The following is a 23,714-nucleotide window of genomic DNA, read 5'->3' on the forward strand; positions in this document are numbered from 1 at the left end:
GGGCTGGACCTATGTGCTAAACATATGTGCAGTGCAGGGCCCTGCTGACCAAGGCCAAAAGCTGAATTGCTGCAGAAACACAGCTCCAAAGAAGTGAGATAAACCTTTGCACTTTCAGAAGAGATCTCATACCTAGGGAAGGCTGAACCCAAAGGCTCAGCTCTTGGCCGTACTGTCCCACAGACAGATCCTGAAAGGTGCACCTTGCTCCTTTTCTCAAAGAATTACCCAACACCTGCCCTGTGCCAGCCCTGGAGGCCCAGCCTGTGTGGATGGCCCTGTGATCCCTGAGTGCATCAGTATCCCTCATGGACTACCAAGACACTATCACCTCACTTCTGCCCCCACTTGTCTACCCAGCCAGGACATTACTGAGTAGTCACCTAGGAAGTCTTAGGGACAGCTAAAGGGTTCAAGTCCTAGCACCTCCCCCCCAGTGTCAGTATCCTCACCTGGAAAAAGATGAATGGCAGCCCACACCCAATAGACCCTAAGGTGAAGGCAGAGAGCATACCTGCTATGAGAGCGGACTCGGTTACACCTCATGCTGCCCATACTAACATGCTCCCTGCTTGTTCTTCCAGGTATGAACACTGAAGAGAATGAGGCAAGTACAAGTGCCAGGATACCCTGCATGCAATGCACTGACCTGCCCTAAGAGGCACGGGGTAGTGAATGGCAGTGCTCCTGCAGCTCAGCAGCTGACCAGAGAGGTAGGGCTAGGGACTGAATACAGAGGTGAGATGGCCCTTTTATACCCGATCCTAAATGCAGGTACGTCCTTCAGGAAGAAGTGACAAGTGAGCCAGCAAAGCTGGGAACCTGGAGACATTTCTTGGGCAAAGGGCACATTGCCTGGCACTTAGATGGGACAGAGGAAGAAAGGGCCCTCCCCAGGGTGAAGGACACAGACGGACTCCTCTGTGCAACCTGAGCCAGTGCGGCTTCCACAGAATGGCCCACAGGACTCTCTCCCCACTGCCTGAAGAGGGAGGCTGCAACCTTTTTTTTAACCTCAAAGATGGTTGTGATATCACTCCCCTCTCCTCCCCCACAGGAAAGAAACACATCAAGGCCACTCTACAGGAGTCCTGGATGAGAGAATCCCAGCGCTATTTCCTCAAAGATGCTGTGTCTCAAGCCCTTTCCCTGAGAACTCTTTCTCAGCCCCTAAGACCCAACAGTAATGTGCTGCTCCTCCAGCAGCTCCTTACTACCCTGCTGCATGGCTGGCTCTTCTCTCATGTTCTCAAAGCTCTGGTGATTCTTGCAAAGTGCTTTAATCTGGTGTCAGAACGTCATTTATCAGGGTTCTCAAAAGGAGCACACTGGCATTTTGGGTCTGATAATTCTGTTAGAGGATGGTTCTCTGTGTTGTAGAATGTTTAACGGTATCTCTGGCTTCTACCCACTAGATACCAGTAGCACAAAAATGTCTTCAAACATTGCCAAACAGCCCACAGGGAGATGAGGGTGGGGGCAAAACCCACCCCTCCTGAGAGCCAGTGATTAAAGTCTCAGCCCCTGGCTTACAGGCATGGTTCACCAGGGCATTGAGTACCAGGAACCAAGGGATGGCTGCGCCTACCCACAAGTCCATCATGCATTCACCTGGGAGCAACTTCCAAACTTGTCTCCCTGCCTCAAGCCTGCCACTGCAGGCTTGATCTTACCACTTGTCTGCCTACCTTTTCTAAGGGCTCCAGGGCTCCCCAGCACAGGGCTGCCTACCCCACCACCACCACTATCTGCTCACAGACCACCCCAGCCTCACCATCTGCTGTTCCCAACTCAAAAGTGAGTTCCCTTATTAGAAGGGGAAGTCCTTCTAATAAAGACACACATGAGCAGAGACTTATGGAGGGAGGAGGGAGCAAGAGCTGTAGTCACCTGAGGGAGACTATCCAGGCAAGGGCAAGCAATAGTTCTGAGAAGGATTCCCAACTCAAAAGCCACTGCTTCCCCTCACTGGTCAGGGGGTCAGGCTGAAGGGTCTCTTGGGGTTCCTGGCTCCAGAGGATGCGTGTGCCCGAAGGATCAGCACACCATTTCCTTCTGCTGCCTGAAATTCATTTAATTCCCTCCCACTACAGTGTGCTCTGTGCGGCTAAGGCTTCTAACCTCACCTCTCCTTGCAAGTATAAGACCAGACAAGGGACCTAAGTCTTCAAGCTCTGTCCCATTACCCACACGTGCAGGGACATACAATGGGTCCTTCTGCATGGGACAGGTAGCAGATCATGCCAAGTGAAACCTGGTGTGTTCAACAACTTCCAAACTGGTCTATATCTTGCTCAAGGAATTAAGTTCACTGACACAGAACCTGGCTACAAAGCAATGTCAAACTATTACAAACACTTCACTCCTTGAAATTCAATTTTATAGACATAATTTCCTCAAATGTGTATTTTAATTCCAGAATCTAGGAACTGGACACTTAAAAAAAAAAAAAAAAAAAAAAGTCAGTCCCACACTTGCCAGCATGGCAGAACTGTCAAGAAAGTTCGTTTTCAGGAGCAAGTGGAGTGATCCTGGCATAAATCACCACGAGGTTCTTCGACAGGCCCCGGAGTAAGCCTCTGGTGTCTGCATAGGTCAGACAAGGCAGGGGCAACATGGGCCTCAAGGTAGTAGTGTCTAAGGACCTTGCAGCCAAGAAGGAACCTCCACAGACCTGAGCAGACACCAGCCCACGGGGCACCTTCATGAAGCCCCCTGCATGCACCAATATCCCCTCCTTGGGTTGCTTCTTGCCAAGCAAGCAGCCATGCTGCTCACTTTAACCTTACTCCAGGAGCTCTCTCTTGGACAATTAGTTCCTAGATAGATGGCCACTATCACACCACTACATTACTATAACCCTGGAGAGAATTTCTCCTTTAAGTGAGGCATGGGATGTGTTGAAAAAGATAAAAAAAAAAAAAAATCCCTTCATTTAGCAAGTGCCATTATGTTGGGTTCACAAATCAACAAAATAAATGACAGGTAGTTCTCAGTAGAAAGTTGATAAGAGTTCTCTCCAGTGAGTTTAAAAGATGGGTTCCACAAAAATCCAGGTCCAGCCACCTAAACTAACAGAACTTTACCTCTCCTCAGGCAGGAAAAGCTTGGTACTTCAACCAACTGTAACTTTTGAGCAACTGCCTGTGCCAGACACTCTTCCAGGGTGAGGACATACTGTGTCTGAAACGGGGAAAGCCCTGCTTTCCTGAGGCCAATGTCTAGATGGGATCAAAGGCAGGCATCTACAGTTACAGGGGGCAGCGGTCTATCTGCCACTTACTGTTAGTAACAGAGGAGTGTGTAGAAATGCTAATTAGGGGAAACCCTTCTAATAAAGACACACATGAGCAGAGACTTAGGGAGTGAGGAGGGAGCAAGACCACAGTCACCTGAGGGAGAATATCCAGGCAAGGGCAAGCAATAGTTCTAAAAAGGATGTGCAGCATGTCCAAGAAGCAAGCAGGACTGGAGTTGCCAGAGGGGATGAGGAGGCTTCCTCTACTGAAGAACTCTAGCTTTCACTCAGAAAGTAAGGCCACTGGAGAGTAAGCACCAAGGAGACTTGATCCCATGTGCCTGAACACAATGCCAACTCATGTTAAGAGCCGACTACTGGGCAGCAAGGGTGGAAGCTGGGAGAATTGTCTGGCCAGTTTCAGGTTCTTTTGGGCAATAATCCAGGTGGGAGAAGATGGTAGTGTGAATGCAGACAGAAGTAGAGGACTGCTAATTTGTCAGAATTCTGCAGATACTTTTAATGCAGAGCCAGCTGGACCTGGAGAATCAACTGTGATGGGGCAGGAAGTGGGGGGACACAGTGGAGTCCCAGGTCACAAGCTTTAACTGCTGGAGGGATGAAGCACTTTCTTGGGGTTAGGGGGAGCACATAGAAAACTCAAAAAGTGGCTTGGGGTATATTGAGTGTGATATGCCAACTAGATATCTCAATCTCCCATGATCTTCCTTTTTTTTCTTTTCCCTAAGCTTGTATTCTAACCAGACCATCTTTCTTCCTATACCCTGAATGTCCAAGAGAATCCATACCTCACTTTCCCCAGAAATACTCTGCCCTGATAAAAATCTTTACCCTCTTTTACTTGAAGACCAGCGGCCCATCGAACAACGAAGTGCCTTACAACATCCAGTACAAGGAGGGATGTAGTAGTGGCAGGCAGCTCATGCTGTCCAAGCACTATAGGAACTTAAAAACTAGGTAGGAAGGGAAGGGGATGTGCCTTCAGTTGGGAATGGTGAGCCCTGGAGAGAGGTGTGAATGAGGACCTCAGAAAGCATAGGCAGAAGAGGCTTCATTGGGCTAAGTCCTTGCAAAGGGGTGCTCATCCCTAGCCTCTACCACCTGGCTGAGCAGGATCCTCTATGCAACAATAGGCAACGTGGGGGGAAGGGACAAGCCAGCATAGTAGTATCCAGGGTTACTCCATGCAGTTCTAGATGAAAGTGAATAGACTGCAATGATATTGGGAGGTGATCTTGGGGACCCAGCCAAATACTGTTCCACATCCCTGAAAATACTTTAGTGCACCTTTACTACCAAACTACTGAGTGCCTGCTTGAGGCCACTTCAATTTTACCTTCTCCAAATCTCAGAACTTCATTCCAAGTTTTTTTTTTTTTTCCCCTTTTCTTTTTTGGTACCAGGGATTGAACACAAAGGTGGTTAACCACTTAGCCACACCCCCAGGCCTTTTTTGTATTTTATTTAAAGACAGGGTCTCATTGAGTTGTTTGGGGCCTTGCTAAGTTGCTGAGGCTGGCTTTGAACTCACAATCCTCCTGCCTCAGCTTCCTGAGTTACTGGGATTACAGGCGTGCAACATAGTGCCCAGTCCATTTTAAGTTTTTGATGACTATTCCCCAGCTCTGAGCCTGGCAGAGACAGCTTTCTAGGAATCCATGCGACTAGCAAGTTGTTAGCATCTTCAAGGCAGGTTCGCTCCCACCCACCTCATCATTTGAGGTGCCCAGCAATCCTTGGCAGGCAGAATCCACTGACAGAGCTCCATCTTCAGTAGAAGAACATCCGTAACAGGATGGCTTATCCAGGAAGAAAAGGACATAGCCAGCACCACCTCAAACCAAGAAGTAGTCTCTGCTCTTACACACATGGAAACTGAGGCCCACAGATCCCCTGCTTTCCCACAGGCAGCTAGCCGTAAGGCTAAGGGCATATGATGAGCCACAACCTTGACCCGCCAAAGGTACCTAACAGCAGAGACTGAGTTGAAGCCAACATCTCTTGTGAGCAAATCAGTCAAACCCAACCTTATCAATCCCACATCAAAACACAGCACAGAAACCCTCCCAAATGGCCTTGCTGGCTCCTCCTGCTTCTACTCTGGATTTCACCTCCCAGGCTGAGTATGGGAGAAGCAAGATTTAAGTAGCAATCCTGGAAGTGGGGGGGGGGGGGGGGGTTTACAAACAGATCGGGTTATTTCAATACAGAGAAAAAAACATGAATTTGCAAGGACTTCCCTAGCTAGCTCTAGAAGGATTTTCAGCCTGGGTACAAGGTGCCTGCAGAGGATGATTCATGGGAATAAACTGGTTCCTGTTTTCACTGAGTCTCAGATGGGTAGCGGCAGATCAGGATGAAGTCCAGAGGACTGGGTGTGTTAGTCTGGGCTTGGTGCACTGGGAAACGAAGGGCATTAATATGATTCCGCATGAGGGCCATTTACCAAGTGCTCAATGTGTGCCAGGCATGGCTGGCCTTGAGGACTATCAGCTCATTCAGTGTCAGCCCCAAGGAGTGAGAGGAAGTGTGTGTGTGTGGGGGGAGGGGGCCATCACCTCAATTTTGCAAATGAGAAAACTGAGCTCAGAGAAGCCCAAGTTACCCAATCACCAGGGATCAAGCCCATAAGGGTCTGTCTGATCCCTCAATCTAGGGCCTCAGTTTCCCCATCAAAACAAGGGGGCCTGGGGGCTCCTGAGGTGTGGCTCCAAAGCTGAGGGGGCGTGGCGCCCTCCCCCACCCCAGGCCACCGGGCGGGAAGACCAAGAGAATTCACCTACTCCTTAGGAAGCGCGCAGGGGCAGGGACCCAACCAGGACGGGTGGGGTGCGGGGTACTCACGTCGATGTTCCTCAGGATGACACACTTGCCATTGGTGTACAGAAAATTGTTGCCCTTAGGGTCGCCGCCGAGGATTTTGGAAACGCCCCTCTCCACCTGGGGGAGGCTGGCGAACACCTTCTCTGTGGAGACACGAACGCACAGGAAGTGTGAGAGGCGGCCCCTGCCGCAGCCCGGGGCCCAGCGAAGGGTCCTAGGGAGTAGAGGGGGCCTCGAACCGGCCGAGGCCGGTCACCTGTTGCCTGTCGCGGGAGGGGCGGCCGCCACTTTCGAGGAGCGCAGGGGCCAGCGCGACTTCCTGGTCCATGTCCGGGGCAGGCCCTCCGAGGCGCGGGCTCCGCCGCCTGGCCCGCAACGCCAACTTCGGGCGGCCCGGGCTGGGGGCGCCGGCCCGCACCCCGGGCGGCTGGGCGCGCCGCCGACCCGCACCCTCCCCGCCGCCGGGCGCCGAGGCCGGCAGCCGCGCCCGCCCGGGGCCCAGCGCGCACTCACTGATCTCGTACGGCATCCTCGCCCACTTGTTACCGCGCCGTGCTCGCCGAGAGCTTGCGGGGCCCGCCGCGCCGCGAGTCACACCTGGCCGAGGCCGAGTCCGGAGACTGGGACCAGGCGGAAGGCGGCGCCGGGCGTGCCGGGCGCGGAGGGGGCGGTCCGAAGCCAGGCTCCGGGGCCGGCTCGCGCCTGCCCTGCGCGCTACCGCTGCGGCGCCCAACCCGGAAGCGCGGCCCCGCGCGCGGCTCGCCCCCAGCTTTGACCATATATAGTCAAGCGCTCGGTTCGGCAGCTGCGGCCTCGGGAGCATGCGCGGGCTGCCGCGCCCCTCCTCCGGGCCCGCCCCGGAAGTGACGTTCCACAGCGGCTGCGGCCCTGTGAAAAGGCGGCGCGGGGCCGAGGCCCCCTCAGAAGGGTGTCTGGAGTGGGAAGGTGCGGGTTCTCGGGGCGGAAGGCTGGGAGGGTACTAGCTGCTGCTCCTCTTTGAAGCGGGCGAAGCGTGGAAGGCTAGGGCATGGTGGGTCGGTGGTGGGAGCGGGTCCGGGTCTTTCTCGGATTTTGGGGGGGGCTCTCCCCAAATTTGAGGTTGGCGGCGCCGGGCGTTCCCGAGCCGGCAGCCTTCTGGTTTTTGCAGAAGTCTTGAAACCCGTGCTGGTTTTGCAAACAGGGTACTTCTTTCTTTTCGGGTATGACTAATCTCGTTTTCTAAGACAAAGTTAAGATGGCTGTGAGGAAAACGAAGGCACCAGCTTCGGCCTCTCAGGAGCTGGTGAATTTCGTGCGTGTGTAAAGCTCTATTGAATTCGACGGGGCGATTACAAAGCAAACGTGGCTTGATCGTTCCCAAACTTGAGGGGATGTACTTCTAGTTCCCTGCTCCTTGAGAACTTCTTAAAAGCCAAGAAATTAAGGGCCAAAAGGATGTGGGTGCTAAGAAAACCGGGGGTTGTTGCCTAAAAAGGCGAGAGGAGAAAAAGAACTCCCCCTTAAGTCTACAGAGGGGAAAACCAGGTCCCTCGAAGCACTGCGGCTTCGAACCTCCATTTTAGCCCCCATCCGCACCCACCCTCCTTAAAGTTAAGACCTCTTAGACACTTGAGGATACTTAAGAGTCCCAAACCCATGCTAGGAAACCTGGCGGTGATCTTTGTTCCTCAAGCTGCTGAGTCCTGTTGGTTGTATTTGAAGCTGTATCCACCTTCCTTTGCTACCTGCTTTGCTGGGTGCTGCTGCAGAATCCAGCCCTCACCTGGGCCTTGGTTTCCACCTGCACCTCATTGTTCTCTAGGGCGCCTGGGCTATCTCTTAAAATTGACTTAAACATGTAGGGGCTCCAAGTTCTACGAAGCAAACTGAAAATTTTAAACAGTCCATCAGGGTCTGATGGGGCTCAGGGTGGCTTCAGACTACTACTCTTGGGGTCCCTTCGTCCTCTTTGCACTAACATCAGTATCTTTGTTGCAGGAACACCCCAGGCATGTTCCTGTTCCCAGACCCTCTGATATTTTTCCTACCTGAAACTTTCTGCCTAGGGGATCTACCTGGATGACTTTCTGGAGTACTTCATCACTGATTTTTCACTTATCCTGATCACCTTACTTTAAACTTCAGCCTTTAAACAAATATCTGTAGCTCTATAGCAATCACATGTCCTCCAAGCAGACCTATTCCTGGTCCTCCTCCTTTCCCTGTGATACTTGTTGGCTGGAACATAATTTAGGTGTTAAGATCTTACAATACCTACTGGAAGAAGGAAATGGACTCCAGGTGAATTGTGCTGAGTGATCTCTTGTGTAATGAGAGCAAACACATATCTCTAGCTCTATAGCAATCACCTGTTCTCCATACTTGTTGGCTGGATCATAACCAAGGCTCAAATGGATGACCCCCACTTCCCACCAACTATTCTTGAGGAAAAGCAAAAGTGGCTCTCTAAACTGAAAGGTCCTAGGAGTGTTAAGGCTGTACAAAATGAGATTCCTGAAACATAGTCCACATACAATTGTACTGGTCCTGAGAAACCAGCTCTTGATCATACCTAAGAAGCTATTAAAGCAAGTATTGTAACTATGCCCACTCCTAGTACACTTAGGAAAGCTATGAGGAAAACTAAGGAACCAGCTTCAAGCCCTTGGGAGTGGGTAGCCTTCGTGCGTGTATAAATCCTTGTCGGAGTTGACGCTGCAACCACAACGCAAAAGTGACTCAAACATTTGAAAACCTGACAGGATGCTGGGCTTTATGGCTTATTTCAGCTTAACTAGGAATTTGCATGTCAGAGCTCCAGAATACTTGGATATGGGGGCAGCTGTTAGCTACAAAAATCACTTAAGTATCTAGAGAACATAGAGAACATTTGGCGGGCAATTTGTTGGGCTTGAAAAGAGAGCTGGGCATTTGCCTGACAGGGAGAAGCCAGGGAACCTGGGTTGCCTCAGGGGTGGGGGTTCTAACACCTCAATAAAGCCAGCTGTGGCCAGTCTACTGGGTTTACTGTAGTACCCTCTCAAATCTTGAATACATCCTTTAGTATCCTTATGGTTGATATTGACATTCAAGTGACTTTCAATTCTGTGAACCCACCTGGCCACTTTTCTACCCACTTCTGTAACCAAGTGCCTGGCATCTCGGTGGGAATATGTAAAAGGGGCCTTCTCGGGCCAAAACCCAGGTTGAGATCAAACTTCACCTTTTAACTTATTGCTGTAGACGTCTCTGGAAGGTCCCCACAGTGATCACTGTCCTGTGTCCATTTGTATTGGTCGAAACCTCACATACCCCACTCTCCCTGCCACGTTTTCCTTTACCAAATCTAGTCACTTTGAAAGTCTCACCACTATTGGTCTGGGCAAGCTTTTTGCCTCATGTGGGCACTTTTACCACTTCCCAACAGGCTTCCTTACATCAACTAGGCCTCTCATGACAGCCCAAATAGTTCTAAAAACCGGTCCTTCCTCCTGTACTTTTGAGGAAAAATGACCTCTGGGGCCTCCAAGGCCTAGAATGCTCAGGCTGCTTGAGAGCCAGCAGGGTCAAACACCGGAGGTGGTTGTGCTCTGCCCACCACCTGCTTTGGGCTGCTGCATCTGTTTTCTGGCCATTCCTGATGTCACGTGTTTAAGGCCAGTTCCTTCTCAAACTACACTTCTCACGTGGTACTTCTTGCATAGTCATCACCATGACTATAGGGTTAGCTTCTCCTGACCTATAAATGACATCAGGGACCAGACTTGTTCCAACACTTAGCACAGGGACTGCCAAACAACTAGAAGCTGATTTTCACTGAGGAAATCGGTGACATAAGCACCGAAATCTTGCAGTGAGTTCCAGAACTTCTTTTTTTAAACTCGCCACTCTAATACTCAGGCTAGACATAAGTGTATTAGTTCCCTTTGCCTGAGTTGGGTAACTTGGACAAACGCTAAACTGTTTTTAGGTGTGTTAAAATCTTACAATATCTATTGGAAGAGGGAAATGGACTCCAGGTGAATTGGGCTTGAGTGATCTCTCATGTAATGAGAGCAAACACCCATAGCTCTATAGCTATCACCTGTTCAAGAAGTTGCCTGAGCCATTTCCATCCCTGCAAACTGGGATTCTACAAGAACTGTAAGAACCATGCTCTTGGAACCTTTGGGCAAGGGCAGAAAAGAGCAATAGAACAGTTTTGAACTCCCTCCAAGGCTTATGCTCCCACTTCCTCTCAGCCCTCATGTTAAGGCCAAAATGAAAGGGACTTCCCTTGCCCCGTTTCCTGCTCCTTGTAGGAAAAGACTTATGCCAGGTGCTGGAGCATGCATCGGGGAACAAGGTAGATGCCACTTCTCCCTCTGGGAGTTCTCTGTAGACTACTACTCCTGGAAGCAATGTTGGGTGCAGTCACTGACCTGGCTTTCAAAACAGCCCCCAGGAATGTCAGTACCTCTCCATGTTCTTCCTTGGACTTTCTAAAACTTAGAAAAATCACTCTAGAGGATTCTCTAGACTCAAGTGGGTCACTTCTAGCTCCACTATCTTCAAGTGGTCTCACTGCCTCTACCTCCAGGGGACTGCTAGTGAGCTCTAGAGGCCATCTAACCCATGGGTGGGAAGTGATTGTCCACAGCCCAAGTTAAAGTGCAAAGTATTTGATTAGTCTGACTTTGAGATGTAGTAGAAACTGACTTTGAGATGTAGTAGAAACTATCAACCCAACCCAAGTTGGATCAAGTTTCCTTTCATAGTCTAATTATGTTTGGGGTCTAAGCAGGGTGTGGGATTGCATAGGGCAAAATTAGCCATGAGGCATTCAGCTGTGACTTGCAGAATCTTGGTGGGGCCTGGGGTTCTAGCTTTAGAAAGAGCTAGGCTATCATCCCTCAAACTTGCTCTACTGCTTCTGTCCCCCAGGACTGACCACCTATACAAAACTTTATGGAATTATCAACCTCTGCATTGTAAACTAATGGGCAGCAAGTGAATTCTTATCCCTAGCCTGAGCAAGGTTAGTGGATCCTCTCTTGGCCTATTTATAAATACCTTTAGTTTCCAATTGAGCAGCTTGCTGGGGAGGTGTGGATACCTAGTTCCTTTAACCAGGGCCACGCTAGCTTCCAATCCCCTATAACTTATGGAACCTTGTGTTTCTATGGTAAACATACTTCTAAGAACTGAATACTACTGACAATATCAATACCAGTTGTAACATAGTCCAGGGATTTTGCTCAAGTTTTACTGCTCATTTTCTTTAAGCTGTCACTTCATAGTCAGCTAAGCTATTAGCTAAGATCTTTATAGGGTCTGGGCAAGGGCTTAACCAGCTGAAGTTGACAAATCTCATTTGAAAGTCTTAGGGGGCCTAAACTTTGTCCTGTATAGCTTCAATCAGAACTTTTCCCTTAATTACAAGGGGTCTCTGGGCTGTCATCCTCTCCCATTCCCCTTTTTGCACAAACTCCTGAGGGTGGTGCTCAGCCGCTTCTCCTGCCCTGCCCTGCTGGTGAGACTGCATATGACAGTGCCTAGAGCGACAGTAGTCCTGCTCCTTCTCCTGCCTGTCTTGTCTGCCTCCCTGGGGACCAGCCCCTTCTAGGGCAGTGTTTTATGCCCTCAACACTGGTTTTAGCACCCTGAGGGAGCTGCACTAGCTGTGAGCTCCCAGCTCTCATTTTTCATGAGGCAAGGTCTGAGGTTATCAATCAAGTTCAAAAACCAGTGGTGTACAACAACCAGGACTCAAGGTCAGATTGCTCCTCTCAGATCTGGAGCTGATGGCCCTTAGCATGTGAGAGGCTGAAACTGAAGGACCACTATTCACATCGTCACTGTGCTCCTGAGTAAATTACCATTCCAGCGAGTAGAAGCCAGTGGCTTTTATCCCAGAGTTCCAGGATGGTGTAAGTAACTCCTGAACTGAAGTGTCATCTTTTGGGCAAATATTGATTTCCAATGCTTCTGCCTTCTTTCTACTGACTTTAGACCAAAGAGACTAGCGCTTGCTGATCTCTGGTTGTGGTCATGACATGATCAGCTCTGGGCATTGATGTCTTGCCCAGTTGTGCCCATAGCATGGGGGTTTGGTTTTGTGGTCACTCTGCATCCTGCAGTGCTGGCCTGGGAGGGTCTTGCCTGCGGTGCCCACTGCTGATGCTATGGAGTTCCTAGTCCTGGGCCTCTGCTGTCTGTACTCTCCCTTGCAGACCCCTTGGCCTTTGCCTAGTGCTGAGTACCTTAGCCCCTCACCCCAGGCCTGCTGCCTAGAAGAGCTCTACAGACCTCCATACTCCATGTATCAGGCTGACTCAGATTTCACTGTTGCAGAACTGGATCCAGCACTCTCCAGAGAGTGCTGAGGATGTTGGGAGGTATTCCTGAAACATCTAGTAGTCCACCTTAACTTTGGCACCTACCACTGCAGAATGGCTGGCCATCCTGGATTCCTTGGTGGTAGCCCCCTGGCTGCTTCTAAACTGTTTCTTTAGCTTTCGCCCTAGTCTGACTCTCTGGACAGAGGCCCAGCTCATTTGCAAAGCACAAACAGGTGTTAGCAGAGTTTAACTGTCCCTTTCCACGGAGAGGGATGCTGACTACTGGCCACTCTGGGCTTCTCCGTTCTCTTCTCTCTTGATGGGGAGAGGTGAGCCGACTCCTAGGTGAGCCAGAGAACAGGGTAAATGTCATTCAGCCCTGAGATTGGGTCTCTGCCTGCTGCTGAGAACAGGTTCTGACTTGCTTCCTTCAGGTACTCATGAGTCCATGTAGACATCACATCCAGGCAGGCATGTGACCGTTTTTATCTTGCTATGGCTGCCATAACAAAATACCACAAATAGTGGCTTCAACTGTTGGGAAGTCCAGAAGCCCCAGATGGGAGTGCTCAGGGTTGATTCCCTCTGAGGCTGAGGGAAAATCTGTTCCAGACCCCTTTTTCAGATTCGGGGGTTTTGGCAGCCTTGGTGTTGCTTGGCTTGTGGGAGCATCACCCACTTTATCATGTGACATTCTTGTCTCCATTTTCCTATCTTGTAAGGATTACTGAACTAGACCCCATGTTCTGCAGTGACCCGATTTTCAGTCACATTGAAAATAAGGACTTCAGCGTATGAATGATGAGGCATGATTCTGCCTTTAACCGGTCAGGCTGGGTTTGTCATTCTTTCTCCCCTAAACAAGAATACCAACCCTAGCCTTTAAGCCGGACCCCTTTGTAGGAAGGCTATAAGGGCAGTTGGTTTTTTGCTAAAATATGCCTATGGGATGGTGGCAGTGACATACCATAAAAGTTTTGTCACCCATTCCTGAGGCACTAGCTCTTGGGAAAACCTTGAACCAGGATTCAACTTGAGACCCCTGGGCAGGTGCCTGCATGACACCTTCCTGGCCAAAGTGTTGCTGAAATGATAGCAGCTACTCCCCGTCCCAGCACCTGACCCAAGGGGAATGAGAATTTATTCAGTGTTCAGTGTAACAGTTCAACAATGTGCATACAACGTTCAAATGCAGCAACTTTTAAAACGGACTTTAAATGGCAGCCTTTAAAACTGCACTAGAGCATTTTGCTTTGTTAGGAAGTTACTTGGCATCTGTCCCTGTCCTGAGAGAAGCCCTGATCAAAGCCCTGAACACTTCAGCTTCCAAGTGCAGTCAGAGGATGGTTATGCTGTAGACTGAGGCTGCCGTCTCTGCTCTGGGTGGGGGCCTAGGTCTGTGCAAAGACCAGGCCAGGTCCTTGGCTAGGCTCCAGTCACTGCCACTGGTGGCATCATTGGGACTGGCCAGTAAGGGATCCTATGTTATAATTTAAGTAGTGTTGTGGTTTATTTTCATAAGATTAAAGGGGAGATTTCAGAGTTGAGTTTGGACATGGGTGAGTTCAGACTGATGCCAGTGGATCAAGTAGCCACCACCATGCTCACCTGGGAACACTTGGCAGCTGGTTTTGACTTTTAAGCAAGGACTTCAGTTTCTCACTAAACCGAGGGCCTTTTGATACAAGTGTTCTTGGTACTACAGTGGTCACATTAAGGACATACTGCAGTTTTGGCCACAATATTTAGACACTTGGGAAAGTAGGGGTAGATCCTCAGCCTTGCCCCTGCAACTTGGAGGTGACTAAGGTCAGGCAGTGTACCTGGTGTCTGCCTTGGTATGCTGTGTACATTAAACAAACGAGTTTGTCATAGCTAGTGTTTCAGGGAAGTGGCCCCTAAGTGTGCATAATAGTGTTCTTAGAACTTCAAAAGCTTGGGAGCCATAAATGCTTAATCATGGGCCACCATTGTGGGGATGTGTCGTTTGTGAAAGGTCAGAAGCAAATGTAAAGTCTGGAGTTGTTGCCTGGTAGGTTTTTCTTTGTGAAATTGTGTATTTAGTAAAACTTACAACCTAGTTTTTACTAGGAGTAAAATCACATTCCTTGGAAGGCCTTAATGTCTTGTGGGCCAGGTGTGCTAGGTAGCTGGGGTGCTATGCAACCATAGGTGAATGTCATCCCTCTTACTTAGAAATGACTCCAGTTCATCTGAAGGATCAGAATAACAAATGGTAACCTAGAAAGTACATGATGGTATGTTCCCATGACAAGGAAATAGGACTGAAGTGACTGAGGCAGTTTCATGGAAAATCCCTGAGGCCCTCTGAGGTACAGACTCATGGCACTGAGGAGGGGCTTCAGGACCTAAAACATGACCAAGGTCAGGCTTACTTTGGGTCCTAACTTCAGCCATGTGGAGCAGGTTGGATATAGCAAGGCTGGAGATAGGAGGACCAGCTGGAATCCTGGAGAGGACTAGCATGACTAAATGGCCGGCATGAGGTGGAGAGCAGCAGGACTCGAACGTGTGCAACATTTTATACAGGGCATGGCAGGGCACAAAAGGAGCCCAGGGATGAATGCCTTTCTGACTCGGACAACTGGGTGGACTTAATCACTGAAAAGCTAAGCCACAAGACTGAAGGAACTTATGCCTTAAGGAACGTGGCTGCACTCCGTGCTGGGGGATGGTACACATAACCGAGTGTTGATAAACTAGCTGATTTAAGGGGCATCTTGGACACAAGTACCTGTCGCCACTCTCATGGCAAGTTAAATCACTAAGACATGATCAAAATGACAAATAGCAAGTGACACAAGCAGTGGCTAACTGCTGGATCAAGAACTCTCATTTTGGTTACTTGGGCACACCCAACTTGGGTAGGTTTGGGTCTTGTCACTTACCTGTTGAATTCTTGGGTAATGTAGAATTGGGCAGTTTACCCAGTCTGTAAACTAGTCCTGTGGACAGATCTTTATTTTGCCCCCACAGATCTATGCTATACGTGAAATCATGTGGTTGCGTCAGAGGCAGTGATAGAATGGGACCCAGGATACTTTCTCACTTGACACTGATGTCTGAGTCTATAAAATAACTGGCAGAACTCGGACTTAAGTGTTTTGTTAAAACTCTTTATGAATGGAGTAAAAATTCTCAAACTGCTCGGATATCGTGCTGAGTGCTCAAGATGTTAAAAGGACAAGGGGGACCAGGCCCAAGTCTATGCTCATGACTTAGGCTGTGAGAATGTAGGGCCTCCTCCTAGAGATGGACTCCCTCTGGCAAGGACTCACTAATGAAGTTAATTAGACAAAAGGGTGGTGGGCTCAGATAGGGAAGACTCTTCCTAACCTCTTGATGTTAGACTGTTCTCAGTGGGAGCTCCACCTTGCATTAAGTTGAATTTTATGGATGCAAAAAGCACCGTACTCCTGTGGGGGAAGGGTGCCCAGAAGGCAGGAGGTCCTGGTAGCCAGTGTAAGGTGCCCTGTGAGCCTGGCGGGTCACTCAATGCAGGGATTTCAGAGGACTACCCTAAGAGGATTGGGAAGCAGGCCTGGATCTCCAGGATGTGCCAAGATAGGAAAGGCATTGTAACTTTTGAAAGACTTGAGGAAAGCTTTTAAGATCTGTTGGGGAAAGCTCTTCAGAAATGATGGCGAGAGGGCCTGAATCTTGTTACCAGCACATCCCCAGGGACTGGCAGAGAACTTGGTGAATGCCTGCTTTCCTAGGGAAGGAAAGTGGGGATGATGCCACTGTTAGCAATTTTCTGTTTTAAAAAAAAAAAAAAAAACTGGGAGAACTTATCCCAGAGTTGCCAAAAGATGAGCAACCATGCTCTGGGAACTTACGCTCAAGTTACCTGGAAAGACATGATTCCCCTTGAGAGATGACCCGAGCTTGTATGATGCCAAAAGGAGGGGTTCAGCAAATACTCAGATTGCAGAGGATTGGAAATCTTACAAGATTCAGATTCTGTTTCAGGAAGATCGGGAGATCCCCGCATTCCCATCCTTCAGGTTGGGAGAGGCAGGTCTGTCAAGCTTGGTATACTTTTATCCAGTGGCCATAGAAATGTGAGGTCAGACAGGCTGACAAGATGGCTATCAGAAGATATTATAATACTATCTAGGCTGCCCAAACTACTTCATTTCTCCATAAGGTCTCAATGCTCCAATGGGTCACATTTGAATGACCTGGAAACTCCCAAATAAGAATGCAGCCTCTGAGGAAAATGTGGCTCTGTAGGAAAACCCTATTCTGACCTGTGATGAGCTCCTTGGGATCTTGTGCTCTGAGAAGACTCGGGACTTTTCTAGTGTAAGGGAGAGGCAGCACATGGCTGGGGACAAAAATCTCATACCAACGTTAAGTAGAAAGGTATGTACAGCATCTTTTATGGCATCTCTGGGATAGGCTAGGATCCTATCTCAATGCTCTTACATGTAGAGGGGATTTAGTGGCATCTGTGCTTAAGATTCATGAAACACATGGCTCTTCACAATTTGTCTCCATGTCAGGGTGATTTTAAAGGTAATCATAGGTCACTTCAGCTACTATTCTATGCTTCCAGTTGCTCCTCACCACCTGGAATTGACCTTGGGATACTTCCTAGTTGGGTTTTGGAGCAGAACAGGGTAGACCACTGCCCTGCCTCAGTGGGGTTGACCTTAATTTTCCTGTTACAGCTACTTAATCTGGGCTGACCAGTCTTGAGGACTGAGCTGACTTCCTAACCTTTCTCCTGGTTTTAATTTTACACTGTAGAAACTGGTTCACACTTTCACTCCTAGTTTTCGAAAATGTCTGTAACCCATACATAACTGGGTACTGCTTGGCTGTCCTGATCACCTGAGATGTTGCTCCCTTGATCTTATGGTGTCCTGTTTTCATGGGGGCCATTCTGTTCTTTACCAATGTCTTAAGTGGTTTCAGGGCTTTCCCTTAGAACCATAAATTCATGTGCTGCTTGGGTTGACCCCTGCAATATTAAGTACCTAGGCTGAATCATCTGTTGGGCAATTTGCATCTGATCCCCTTAACCACTGTGATGTCCAGATGTGAGGACACTAGTCAGGTGTGAGTTGTCACTATTTTTTACTCGTAGGTGGACACACCACATCTACTTGGTGCTAAGGATTGAACCAAGTGCCTCACGCATACTAGGCAAGTGCTGTACCTCTAAGCCACAACCCCAGCCCACTATGCTTCATTTCTTTTTTTTTAATATTTATTTTTCAATTTTCGGCGGACACAACATCTTTGTATGTGGTGCTGGGGATCGAACCCGGGCCGCATGCATGCCAGGCGAGTGACCTACCGCTTGAGCCAAATTCCCAGCCCAATGCTTCATTTCTTATAATCTTGTTTACCTTTCTCATTTGGAGTTACTTTTGTCTTCAAATTTATTAGCTTATACAATGAATAGTCTTAATAAACATTTTTTATGGAATCTTGACTACAAATACAAGCAAAAGACCATAACCTACACATAACTATGCAGTTGAAAGATAGTACAATGGAGACCCTTTTGCCCACCCCAACCTGAAGGCCAACTTCTCACCCTTTTTGGGGAGGTGCTGGGTACTGAAACCAGGGGTACTTGACCCCCTAAAGCTATGAGCTTGCTGAATTGCCAAGACTGGCCTGGGATTTGTCATTCTGGTGCATGCATCCAGTTGGGAGGTCCTTCTATAAGCTTCTCTTTTTCATGGTTCTAGGGATCAAACTTGGGGCTTTATACCTGCCAGGCAAACACTATACCACTGGGCCACATCTTCAGTCTGAGGAATGTGATGAGGATAGCCATCCCTTGACTACCCAACTGCCACTGGGCTCCAGTGAGTAGAATCTACCTCTGACAGAACACAGCAGGTATAAACCTAGATGTCATGGTGAGGCCTGGTGTTCCTCACAAACTGCATCAATTCCACCTGAATCTGGGCAAGTTTCTCAGCTTTGTTTTTATTGTTGTAAATCCAGTTGCGATAGCACTCCAGAGATGGGGCATAGCCCTTGGCTTAACAGGATCAGCCTAGCAGTATGAAGTGGCTCGTTCTTCAGGGAGGACATGGAGATGTGGTTCCCATAGAAGAAGAAATATCAGTCCTGGGATGGAAGGATGGCATTTCAGCTTGGGGTCTGTGATCTCTCAATCCTGTAAGACCAGGCTGTCTGACACCTTCTCTGGCAGAACTCGGGAAGGTTTAGGATTTGCATTTCATTGATAATCTCCTTAGATATCCAGGTACTTCAGCTGATGGGTGCTCAGACACTGGAATAAATGCTTTGTCTGAATCTAAATGGAGTCAAACTCAATGAGTCTTCAAGGGGGTCTGGCTCCTGAGTATTCTATGCAGTACTGTGAAGACATCCTTATAAACAAAGCCTTTGTCTGAGAAGGCTGAACAATCTCCAGGAGCTTTGTTTATAAGATATCACCTATTTTGCCAGTGGGGGAAAAAAAATTTAGACATTTGGTGAAATGATTACTGGTCTTGCTCGGGTAACAAAATGTTTGTCCCTGACCCCAGGAAGCATCCACTTTCAGCCCCTGGACACAGTTTAGCCACAGAACATGCGGAAATGTAAAGATGAAGCACAAATTGATCCTTCGCTTCTCACAGCACTGCCTTCTCTGCAACCCACAGTGAGAAGCGGGTAAGGAATTCATCCTTGACCATTTCCTTGACCTGTGAATGTCAAGGGCTGCTTTGCTACCATCTTTGGACCATGTTTCATTGTTGCTTCTGACATGAGGCCTCTGGGTAGGGATACCAGCTATGGCTTTGGATCCTATGATCCAGAAGTTCTGATGCACATCCCAAAAAATCTAGCTCTTGGAGTTTCTGCCGCCTGGGGCAAATCTTCAGGGCAAGCAGCATGTCCAGTCCATCCAAGAGTTTGGTGTCCTCATCAGGGACCCCAAAGAGGCAGATGAAGGACCAGGCCAGCACAATCTTCAGGATCTCCACGTGATCTTCCATGAAAACCTGATTATGAGCATCTGTAGAGAGAGCATCTTGGGAAAGTCCTCCAGAGCATGATATGGCCCTGGCCTAGTGGCCAGCCTCTGCTTCACCAGTTCTGGAATGAGGGTAGGGCCTTGGATGTTCCTTCTGATGGGTCTGCAAGGAAAAGGGTCCAGACCTGGATGTGGGTGGCAGGTTGCTGAGTCTCAGTAGGGCCAGGCGGTGACTCCAGTCTCCAAGATTCCTGAGTGATCAAGATTGCTTTGAAATTCTGAACTTGAATGTGATTTTCAGGAAGTCTTGCTGCTAGGCTTTCATGGTTCTTACAGAACAAGGTACTTTTGCACCTTTCTGTTAGGAGATAAATGTTTTGCAAAATTTGATCACTTTCCATTTTTTAGAAAGCACAGCTATGTGCACTCACAATGCCGGTATCTCCTGGCATATGACCATGCTGGCTTTGAGAATCCATTGACCTTTTGCTGATTGTAGTTGACAGATTTTCCTTTTTACCTTAAACTAGGTGCCAGGGTTCATGGGCATGTGTGAAGTTCTGGGGGAGAAGCTGTTTCTACTGTGGGAGAATATAATAAAGGATGAGAGGGTGAAGGGATGGGAACCACCTACCCCTTCTATGGGAGAAAGGGGAACATCCACCCTGCTTTGCCGGAGGAAGCTGCATTGTCCTGTGAATTCCCCCACTTTAATTATTCCATGGAATTGCACCTCTGGTCAACGAAGTCACTCTTGCATGCCTTGTCTTTCTGGATAAGTCTGTGGCTGACCTTATACAGCTGTGCTGTGTAGGACGTTTATCAAGGAAACTTGCCTGATCAGAGCTCCCAGGTTGGGTTGGGCCTCCTCCCTCCCGCCACACTTCTCGTGTTCAAGCTGGATGGGAAGAACTAGACTAGACTCCAGGTTATACAGCTTCTGTGTAGCGGGTGCTGAAGATGGAACCAGGATCTAACACATGCTAGGCAAGAGCACTACCGCTGAGCTACACTTCTAACCCCCAGAACTCCAGGCTAAAATGGAGCTTCCTACTGACAGGGTGCAGCTTAATTTGTTGCAGACAGAGGCCAACATGTTATAGGGAGAAGGTGGCTCCTGATCTTGCTGGTCGTCTTGCCAGACGTGAGCTATATAGAAAGGCTGCTGTGTGCATATGTTGGCTGAAATGATCGGCTACAACTGGCTCTGGCTTACGTGGCCGTGGCTCTCGCAACATCTTGAACCAAATATGCCTTTGACTGCAAGGATCCAGCTAGATTATATCCCCAGGAAAGGGTTTCACCTTGTGGCTAAAGCAGACTTATCTGAGTGCTCAGTTTGAGCAGACCTAAGGATTTGAGCCGAGAGCAACTCCGGTGGTCTGAAGAGGCTTAAGGACAGAAGGAGGGCTTAAGGACATAGTCCCAGAACTAGTGGCCCAGAGAGGAACTTGTCCAACTATGTTGTATAAAACTAAAAAAATCCATGATGCTTTCAGCCTTCCCTGGCTGGGGAGGTGTGGGGAAGCAGAGCTGAGGACACACACTATATGATGCATATGGGGCAGGAGCCCCGAGAGGCTGCATGGTGATCAGAGTCCAAGAGGTTATTCCAATGATGAGGATTTGGTAATCTGGGGATATGGTTTCCTGAAGAACTTAGATGTGAGGATGGCTGACTTCTGCAAGCCATGATCTGAGTAGGTCAGGAGTCTAGAGATTTCACCATTGGTGTTTAGCCTCTGACCTGAGCCTATTGGGTGTTGTCCCATCCTGTATAGCTTAAGGACCTTATTCAAACTGCCATCAGCTGCAGTAACTGCTCCATTCATTCCCCACGTGTGCTGAACTGGACCCCCACCATGTGACTAATCAGCAGCTGGAATCAGTGGGCCTTGGGGCAATGACTATTCAGAGAACAGGGCTTTACTGGACCTTTACTGTGAACTCTGGGACAATGCTTTGAACCTCAGGAATGAAATCCTGGGGCTTAATGAAGCAGGTTGGACCAAGATGATATAGCTACAGTCTCAACTCCAGTAGCATGAGGTCACTGCTACTGGAAGTAATTCTTTGAATTCAGTGTTAACAGTCTTCAGTGAACTTTTCCAAAACATACCCTGCCCCCCAGAGAATAGATGGGAGGCCAGGAATGTAGGTGAGGGATCCCACAGGGGCAAGCACCCAATTCAAGGTATGTGGGATCACCTTAAATGTTTCAGATCCTTCAGAGGCAAGTGATCAGCATGGAGAGGAATCTATCAATGTTGGAAGACTTTGCTTTCTGTATTCTTAGAAAAATTGACTCCTGTTTGAGTGTTGAGCCACAACCAAGTCAAGATGGCACCTGGCATTTTGCCAGGAGTGGTTGAGAAGTAACGCCAGTGAGCCATTAAGATAGTTAAGCTGTGTATAATTAAGATAATGACTGATAGCTTGTTTCAATTTAGCATCATCCAGTTACAGCAGTGTATTCAGTTGTGTATATAAACCTCTGCTGTCTGGCAATAAGGCGGCTCCTCCTACCTCGGGTGCCTGCTACGTTGAATTCTCTCAGAGTTCCCGTTGGTTCTCGCGGAGTTTCCGTTGAGTTCCCGTGGGGTTGGGGCAATAAAGTAGTTCCCGTTTGAACCTACAAGTGGCTCGTGACCTCCAGGTTATTTGTGCCCAGCCAGACTGCAGCAGGTGAGAAAGCCTCACTCCCATTTACCAGTCCATGCATAGGTAGGCTACCTCTTATGTGCCAGATTTCACTGGAGGGCAGAGTGGAAATGCCACCTATGAAATACCCTCAGTATAGCCAGTCATTCTAGAGTCTGAGTAAATCCCATTGGGTTTTTACCTTGTTTCTTGTTACAGACCTGTTGACTGTATTTGTGGTTATGTGCTTTGAGAGTCTGCTGTGAAGACCCCAACAGACCTGAATTGCTTGTCTCTAAAGTCATACCCCCTAGGAACAGTCTTCTCAATCCTGTGGCTCCAGGCCCTTTGGATGAGCTAATCCTGTTACTCCTTTCCAGTTCTGCAACTCAGATTTTCTCAGGCTATTTTGAGTTTGCCCATGCAGTTTCTGACCTTACACAAGGGAAAGGCTAGAGGGCGTACCTGAGGCTCTCTTGCTCATCACCAAACTTATGAAAGAGCATAGTGCATCCAGGGTTAAGTGCCCTGGATTCAGTTTTGTTCAAAAATCTGAGTACCTAACATAACAAGGAGGGGCCACACCTGCTAAGGTACTGGTCCATGAGCGCAGGTAAGAGGGATTTGCCTGGGGCACACTGGGAACTCCCCAGGCCTGCTCGGCTCAAGTTGAGGTTAAATAGGAAGTTGCCTGAGACCTGGTCTCAATGCTCAGCTTCGATCCCAATATCGAAAGAGAAAGCTAGTACTGAGGCCACAGCACCTGCTTGTCATTGGGCTACGCAGGAGGCAGTTGAGGATGGAAAATGAATGATTCCCACGTACACTGAGGATGTGGGCAGCCCAAGACTTGGGGTCAGTTGTCCAACTTGACAGCATCGTGCTGGTGGGATAGTCGAGGCTTCCTTGCTCTGGTCTTCACTGAAACTTCATCTCAACCGCTCTTCGCTGGCTTTTTGCAAGAGGGTTTCTCATGAATACCATAGTGTCAGTGATTGAAACCCTCCATTCTTGATGGAGATGGTTATGGATGGACACAGATGGCTTGATAGGGTAGGTGCCACCAACTGTCATGGTGCGTTGTTGGCTCATATTTCCAAGGATGACTTGATATGGCCTATGAAGGTGAAACGAGAGACGTCAAGTAAAAATGGATCCTATCAGCTTAGGGCAGACTTGAATTGATATAATCAACCTAATTGAGATTTGAGAAGTCCAACTGAGTTCAAGGAAATAAGTGTTTCCTTAACCCTGGTGTAAGGCTGTCCCCTAACCCATGAACATTCCCTTAGGGGTTATAGCTTAGCCACTTCTCAAAGTTAACATCTGTACTTCCCTAGAGGCCCTATTCAGTGAAAGAGGAACCCCAAATGTGGTGTACCTGAAGGAGTTGGCTGGGTGGGGGTCGGGGAAGGTGGTCAGCTCTGCATAGGGACATGGCTGGGGTAAGCCCACCAAACCATTGTGGGGAGGGATCGGCTAGAGTCTTGTTCCCAGTTTGTTCACCTGGCAAGGTAGACCGAAGAGTACCAGCAGCTTCTTGGGAAATCACTTGGGAAAACCTCCCTCCCCATTCCCCTAGTCCTTGCTTTTTGGACGCTAATAAGTGGGTAGGTCCTGTGAAGGGCAAGTGAGGAATGAGAAATGAAAGACCAGGCGGAAATACACATAAGATTTTTGTCAGACCTGACAAAGGCCATCTCTCAATCCAGGAGTGGCA

The 23,714-nt window shown here is 48.7% G+C and overlaps 1 protein-coding gene across 1 annotated transcript in view; it reads right to left on the bottom strand.

Moving 5' to 3' along the window:
• The window catches only part of Wdr1 (WD repeat domain 1), a 40,562-nt gene extending 33,811 nt beyond the window's left edge, over window positions 1-6,751 (bottom strand). Inside the window, exons 1-2 of the mRNA XM_071614144.1 lie at window positions 6,596-6,751; window positions 6,104-6,225 (exon numbers count right to left, since the gene is read on the bottom strand). Of these exons, the coding sequence (XP_071470245.1) occupies window positions 6,104-6,225; window positions 6,596-6,611 (138 nt within the window). The 5' untranslated portion in view covers window positions 6,612-6,751. The remainder of the gene's footprint in view (window positions 1-6,103; window positions 6,226-6,595) is intronic.
• Window positions 6,752-23,714: the final 16,963 nt, after the last annotated feature.

The sequence above is a fragment of the Marmota flaviventris genome, chromosome 7 (assembly GCF_047511675.1).
Source record: "Marmota flaviventris isolate mMarFla1 chromosome 7, mMarFla1.hap1, whole genome shotgun sequence".
Lineage (NCBI taxonomy): Eukaryota > Metazoa > Chordata > Mammalia > Rodentia > Sciuridae > Marmota > Marmota flaviventris.